Source organism: Solanum tuberosum, unplaced genomic scaffold, assembly GCF_000226075.1.
Source record: "Solanum tuberosum cultivar DM 1-3 516 R44 unplaced genomic scaffold, SolTub_3.0 scf00134, whole genome shotgun sequence".
In the NCBI taxonomy this organism is placed as follows: domain Eukaryota; kingdom Viridiplantae; phylum Streptophyta; class Magnoliopsida; order Solanales; family Solanaceae; genus Solanum; species Solanum tuberosum.
The window spans coordinates 436364-444013 of record NW_006239062.1 but is presented as its reverse complement, the minus strand read 5'-3'; the positions used below and the strand labels follow the sequence as shown (position 1 = coordinate 444013).

General features: G+C 35.6%; 1 protein-coding gene across 1 annotated transcript; it reads left to right on the top strand.

Moving 5' to 3' along the window:
- Positions 1-1017: 1017 nt before the first annotated feature.
- LOC107061430 (uncharacterized) lies at positions 1018-2076 on the top strand. The gene is made up of 3 exons (XM_015310670.1): positions 1018-1215; positions 1375-1631; positions 1875-2076. Exons 1-3 carry the CDS (start codon positions 1018-1020, stop codon positions 2074-2076), a joined length of 657 nt encoding a protein of 218 aa, XP_015166156.1.
- Positions 2077-7650: the final 5574 nt, after the last annotated feature.

Sequence of the window (7650 nt, the reverse complement as noted above, 5' to 3'; positions counted from 1 at the left end):
CCTGAAAATCTTACCTAACTTGTGTAGAATTAATAACTACCCAAATTGCAAAAGTGATAAGAATTGTTTAGTTCACAAACAACAATTAATAGAGGTTGCAATTATATGCGAATTATAATACGATAAATAAAGTTCGTGTTACAAGTCCATTTAATGATGGATAGTTCACTTGATCTATTCCTAACGTAATCTATCTATTTATTATATTAATTAATTATCATTCTAACGTATTTGTCAAATGCTGTAATTAAAAGGATGGTTTGAATATCCTATAAAAGGGTAGTCTTTCACCCTTGTGAAATACACTTGAAGAGATTTATAATTTCCGTCACCACTCGTCTTCCTATATTGTTTAGTATTCTTATATTTTCCTCTTGTTTTACAACACGTTATCAGCACGAGTCTCTAACCAATAAAGACATACTTAATTCGAAATTATCTTTTTTTCTAAAAGTTATTCAATTTTCTTTCCGAGTCAGGTATACATTTATATGCTTATAACATATCTAATAGGACTTACATAAGTCTTTGATCAACGATTTAATTACTGCATATATAACTTGCTTTAGATATTATTATGATACTTTATTAGGCATAATAATCAATATGCTTCAAGTTTATATTGTTATGTATTTTATGCTACTAACTTATAACTCTAAATTTAATACTAAGCAATATGATAGCATGATAGTTAGAATACTCGTAAGTATTTTCTTGTCATACATTTTGTGTGTCATAAAGAATTTAGTATTGTATTAAATACAGCTTGAAATTATTACTAAACTTTGACGTTAATTGAAACTAGTAATAAATACTTAAAACAAGTAGAAAATATATTTAACTCTTACTGTTTCAATGCTTCATGAGTTTACATTTTTTTTTCTAACATTAATGCTCATACATATAATATATTTTATACTCATCCTATACTTTATTATTTAAAGTATTAATTTGTCATTTATAATAAACAAACCAACATCATAATATTAACTCAATTATTTTATGATAGTTTTCATCATGTCGAATTTGTCAAAGCTTGAATTTGTGGCACTTGACATTTCTGGAAAGAACTATTTGTCATGGGTACTTGATGCTAAAATTCACCTTACCGCTAAGGGTCTTGGTGATTGTATAATCGAAGGAAATAAGGCATCAAGTCATGATAAAGCGAAAGCTATGATTTTCCTTCGTCATCATCTTGATGAAAGCCTGAAGGTTGAATATAGTGAAAGATCCACTTAAATTGTGGATAGGTTTGAAAGGGAGGTATGACCACCTCAAGGCAACTATATTGCCAAGGGCTCGTTATGAGTGGATGCACTTACGATTTCAAGATTATAAAATCGTAATTGAGTATAACTCTGTTGTATTTAGAATAACTTCCCAATTGAAATATGTGGGGAAACTATAAAAGATGAGGACTTGTTGAAAAAGACACTAACTACTTTCCATGCCTCTAATATGATATTACAACAACAATATCGTGAAAAAGGTTTTCAGAAATACTCTGAAATGATCTCGTGCCTTTTGGTGACTGAGCAACATAATGACCTTTTAATGAAAAATCATGAAGCCCGTCCCGCTGGAAGTGCTCTATTGCCGGAGGCACACGGGGTAGAAGCACACAACCAGTCTAAAATAAGATAAAATAATCGGGGTCATGATAATGTGCGTGGACGTGGCAAGGGCAAAAGACGATATAATAATTGTCGAGGTGGTGGTCATAACAAAAGGGAGAGCAATGTTGGTTCTCAAAATAATCCTTCTAAAGGAAAGGGTGATCATTATCATCGTTGTGGCCTTAAAGGTCACTGAAAAAATGAATGTCGGGCACTTGAGCATTTTGTCAGGCTATATCAAAATTCCTTCAAAAGGAAAGGAAATAAAGGTGGTGCCTCATCTTCTAATGCTCGGGTGGAGTCATATTTGACTCTCAAAGATGATGTTCAAGCAAGATCTTCTCAAAAATATGATGAGAGTGTTGAGGCAAACTTAGCATTGAAAGATGATGTTTTTGATGGGCTCAATGATATTACTCATCTAGAAGCTGAGGACTTCTTTGGGGATCGCAATTGAAGATTGATAATTGAACTGGAAATGAATAGTGTTGTTATGTGCTTTTAATGTCTTATTTAAAGTTCATGTACTTAAGTTTTCTTTTGTTACGTTTCGTACTTTTTATTATGTATTTTTATTTTTCTGAAGATAAATAAAATTTCTCAATCTTTAGTTGGATCCAAGATGAGTAATGAAGATATGTGCCTTCTAGACAGTGCCACAACTCATACGATACTAAGAGAAAATAAATATTTCTCTCATTTGGTAATGAAAAAGGCATATGTTAATACAATATTCGGTAGTACAAAATTGATTGAGGGCTCTGGAAGAGCGGCCTTATTTCTGCCTGGAGGAACATTATTGGTAATTGATAATGCATTGTATTGTAGTAAGTCTCATAGAAAACTTGTTAAAGTTTCAAGGTTATTCGCCAAAAATGGCTATCATGTTGAGACTGCAAATGAAGGAAATATTGAATACCTTTATATTACTACAATAAATGTGGAGAAGAAAATTGTGCATGAAAAATTGCCTGCACTTTCTTCTGGGTTGTACCATACAAATATTGGTACGGTTGAATCGCATGCCATAGTAAACAAAAGGTTTACTGGTTCTAATGATTTTATCATTTGGCATGGCCGGTTGGGCCATCCTGGTTATAATATGATGCACAAAATAATTGAAAATTCACATAGGCATACTTTGAAAAACCAAAATGTTCTTCAATCAAAGGAATTCTCTTGTGTTGTTTGTTCACAAGGAAAATTGGTTACCAAACCATCAACGACTAAGGTTGGAGTGGAATCTCCCGCATTTCTGAAACGGATACAAGGTGATATATGTGGGCCTATTCACCCTGCATATGGACCATTTAAATATTATATGGTCTTGATAGATGTATCTACAAGATGGTCTCATGTGTGCTTATTATCAACTCGCAATATGACTTTTGCGAGGTTGTTGGCTCAAATAATAAGGTTAAAAGCACAATTTTCAGATTATGCAATAAAAACAATTCGTCTTGATAATGCTGGTAAATTTACATCCCAGGCATTTAATGATTATTGTTTGCCCACTGGAATAACAGTTGAACATCATGTTGCACATGTTCATCAAAATGGTTTAGCAGAGTCATTGATTAAACGTCTTTAATTGATAGCTAGACCATTGTTGATGAGACAAAGTTGCCTATTCGGTTTGGGGCATGCTATTTTGCATGCAGCGGCACTTGTGCGCATAAGGCCAACCAGTTATCATGACATCTCCCCATTACAATTGGTTTTTGTTCAGGAGCCAAACATTTTCCATCTCAGAATTTTTGGTTGCGTGGTATTGTAACACCCCGTACGAACTAGTAAGACCTAGCTAAGGCTCGAATAAATCTAGTAGGTTGAACTAGAGACTCGCATGTTAGTTTATAGTTGAAAACTTGTTTAAATGATGAAAAATGGCTATTGAAGCTAGTTTGGTGATTTTAGAGGTCAAACGTCAAGAAACGACCATGACGTCCATAAACTAGTAGACTAAGTGATGGCTAAAGTTTGAGGGTTAGAGCCAAGGAAGAGGAATAGGGAAGTCCACTCTATCAATGACACTGCCTCACCTTCCACGACCACGACAACGGCTCGTGGTGAGGACCACGGATCGTGGTGTGGCTCGTGGTAGGCTAGGCAGTGGCTAAACAAAGGATGCCCAAAAACAGCCCCTCCACACGAGCCATTTCACCGCTCGTGGTGGTGCCTTAAGATTTTTAGGGGTTAAGGGGAAGGTTTCCTAGATACTGTATCATGACCACGAGAGGCACCACGGCTCGTGGAGCCTCACGTGAAGGGCTTTCCATTAGACTTAGAGTATAGAGTCAACTTCAAATGGTTATATCTCCTAGCTCAAAACTAATTAGGTGTGCCATGACCTATAGAATTAAAGGTCTCTAAGTCCTCTTTCCAACGCCGTCGAGTTTGCCCAATTCCAATCTTGGAGTAAAAAGTTATGGCCGAAATAGTGAAGCACTGTTAGGCTGAAAATCTTCACGACCCGTTTCATGGGCCGTGGTGATGATTACGGTCCGTGAAGGCTTCAGTGATGCCATTTCGGTTGTTTCCAGCAAGTAACTTATTGGGTCTTTTCCCAATTGTTTTAACTCAAGGATATCTCATTTTTCCCAAGCCTAGGACCCCTATTTAAGTCATTTTAACCCCAAAACTCACCCAATTAAATCAATTATTCCAAACACCCAAATAAAAAGCCCAACTCTTTTTCCCTCCCAAAAAATCTTCTCTCTCAAAAAACCTCCATTGAAGAACATAGAAGCAGATCAGCTAGGGCAAGGAGATGGAAGCTTTTCATCACGAAATTTGTGGGATTCTAAGGCTAAGGTATGGGAGTCCTTTATTCTTGGTTAGCTATCACCAAAAAGCCCTTTCAACTATGTTTTCAAAGATCTCCAATTTCTAGGTTTTCAATCAAATTTGTGGGTCTCTTTCTAAAATCGATTCCATTGATCTATAATGGTTATTTATGATTATATATGAATGTTTGTGGATGAATTCATGTAATACTTATGGGTTTTGAACAATTCCCCACAAGACCCATGATTTCCCTTTTCTTTCTCAATTCTAAACCCTAGCTTGTGTTGAATGATGATTAAAGGATGAGAATCTAGTATGCTATTATGAAATTCATTATTGTATTATGAGGTTATCCTATATGATGTATGAATATCAAGAAAATAGGGTTGAATCTGGAAGAAAACCTTAATGGCTATGAATAGAGGTTTTCAATTGGTAAGTAGCCTTCTATTGAATTATTGATCCACTTGTGGGGGAGATGTTACTTATTATATATCCTTTGAATGAATGGTTTGATCCACTTATGGTGAAGGTGCTTACTTGTTAGTATGAATTGTAGTGTTGAGATAAGGTCCTTCTTCCCTACAACCCTAGATATGACTAAGTATAATACATTATGAATATGAATGATATGTTATGAACATGGTATGGTCTATATGTTGAATTGTATGAGGTGTTATTGTGGAAGGATCGTACCCACATAATCCCCTATATGGATATATGATTCTATACATGCCATGAATGACCTACTTGAATGATGAATGTATCCTTGTCTATTGTATGAATGTTAGATGGGTGATTTACATGGTCTAAGATCCTTAAATGCAATATATGTGAATTGTGCATGAGTTGGGATATTATGTATATGTTATGACCCCCTTAACAAGGAAGGTGTCTATGATGTTAATGTTGTTGTTGTTGTGCCATTGTGAGGAAAATCATGCGCGCACACACACACTCCATGCATAAATATGAATATGATATGTCTATGGTGTCAATTGAAAGGCTAATTCTCATATGCACCTTTACATACTATTATGCATGAAATGTACATGACCATGAATATATGACTATGTATGCTAGGATGTGAGTATGAATGTTATGTTATGATTATGGTAGTGTTGATATGTTGAATAAAAGGTAATTCTACATAAACACTATATGAATATGAAATGAATGAACATTCTCACATGTTGTTGGTTCTATGATGAAAGGTTATTCTCATTTTTGAAACCTTGAGCTATATGATAAATGATGGGTTGAGTCCCTAATGCATTCCTTATTGAATTAAATTGTAAGTAAAGGCTTAATACTACTTTAAAAGGGAATTGTACTTAGCACCGAGTGAACATGAAAATGAGATGGAAACTTTTATGCTTAGCAAGTCCGGCTTCCCATATGGGTTCCTTCTACGTTTAGCAAGTCCGGGTTCCCAATATATATGTTGTCTAATGAGATGGAAACCTTCTACGTTTAGCAAGTCCGGGTTTCTAGTAGCAATCTCCTTGTTCCATAACTATGTTTGCCCACATAGGTATTAGCTAGTGGATCCACCTAGAAGCTATTATGATGGTTCTACCTTGGCAAGTAGAACACTCTCTTTTCGGTGTGGGAGTAGAACACCGGATTCCATGTAGCTCACATGGTTTATGTCGGTTACGGTTATTCTTCCCTAAATAATAAGATAATGAATGAAGCATGAACTTCACTATAACTTCTTGGTAAGTTTGCTAAGTAGGAGTGGGGGTATGGGACCTCACTTATACATTGCACTAGTAGACTTGGTAGCATGTGGTAGATGGTTTCTTTAATTCGTCTTGTTTAAGTTTTGACCAAATTGATCGATTGAGTTCGATTTTGTTACAATTGAAATTTATTTGGGCTATTAGTTAATTACAAATTACAATTTTAGCCACACATAATCAATTTATTCCAACTCTTTGTAATACCCATTTTTCGGCCCTTTTTTTTCATTTTTCCAGCCCACTTATCCCCTTTCTCAAATTGAATCCACTAGCCCACCAGACATACGTACAATGCCCAACAACAATAAAACCAAAAGACCCAGCAAACAGTACATATAGCAGTACCAAAACGACCCCACTGCCCCTGTGCGTCTCCTTCTTCACTTGAACAGAGAATTACCAGAAAATCCCAGCAAATTCGGCGAGAAATCAGTGTAAATAAGCAGATCCGTCACACCAGCCACGTCCCTTTTTTCCACAATTTCAAAATTTCCCATCCCTTCCACTGTTGCCTTGAATGGGGCAGAAGGAATTTGAAATTTCACCCGATTTTCCCCCTAATTCCCATCTATATATTCATCTCTTTTGATCACTGTTTGGGGGGCACAAGAATTACTTACCGAATATTAAGGAATAAGGTTTCTATTTTTATTTCTATTTTTTATTTTTTGTCTCTCGGAATTTGTCTCTCGGAATCCATTAGAGCTTTGTCGGAGTTCATCGAAATTTCGCTTGTGGTGGTGTAAAGATTCACGGTCAAGCTCGTAGTCCCAGAACGCTGCCCCAAGAAAGGTAACCTCTTCACCTCTCCTACTTGTCTATTTCGGTGCAATATTTATGAGATTAGGAAATCACTGTTCTTGTTTGGATGTTGTTACTCGTGATGGAATTCTTGTGTTCTTATGTGGGATAGGCATTTGTATCTAGTCTTAATGCTGATTAAAAAGGGTTATTGTATGAATAAGCTTGTCACTTCTTTGTTTTCTGTATCCAAATTTGTCTCGTTACCTTCGTTTTTGAATACATATATGAATGTGGTGAACTCGCTTCCTTATATTTGAGTCTAGCTGAGTCTCGTTTGAGCCATGGTCGTGAGTTAAGTTCTCGTTCTTCTCTTTAAAGTGTATTCGATCCCAAATGATAAATAATTTTGGTTTGGATCATGTCGAGGCTGGTTTTCGCTGATTTGAGTACGCAACCGCTTCCATTCTTTCGGCTTGCATAGCTGTATATTGTAGGACCGCTTTGCTCTTTTTTTTTTAGTTTACTTTAGCTTGTTCGTGCTTTCAGAATTGTTGCGTGCTCATATTTCTTTAATCTTTCTAAAGATCTTTGAATTTTTGTCTTGTAAAAAGGTTTGATTTCCCTTTAAGTATGTGCCTCTGTAATATATGTTCTTGTCTGCAATGCTTTGCTAAAATTGGGTACTTTAAAATCATGTGGCTTTGATTTTTGTTCTTCACAAACTGTTAGAATGTGTCTTTGTCATTAAATATTTA

Coding starts and splice junctions, on each gene's coding strand:
- LOC107061430 (XM_015310670.1), top strand. CDS start 1,018: ATGTCGAATTTGTCAAAGCTTGAATTTGTGGCACTTGACATTTCTGGA. Junction 1,216..1,374: donor ATCTTGATGAAAGCCTGAAG/GTTGAATATAGT, acceptor TGTTGTATTTAG/AATAACTTCCCAATTGAAAT. Junction 1,632..1,874: donor GGGGTAGAAGCACACAACCA/GTCTAAAATAAG, acceptor TTCCTTCAAAAG/GAAAGGAAATAAAGGTGGTG.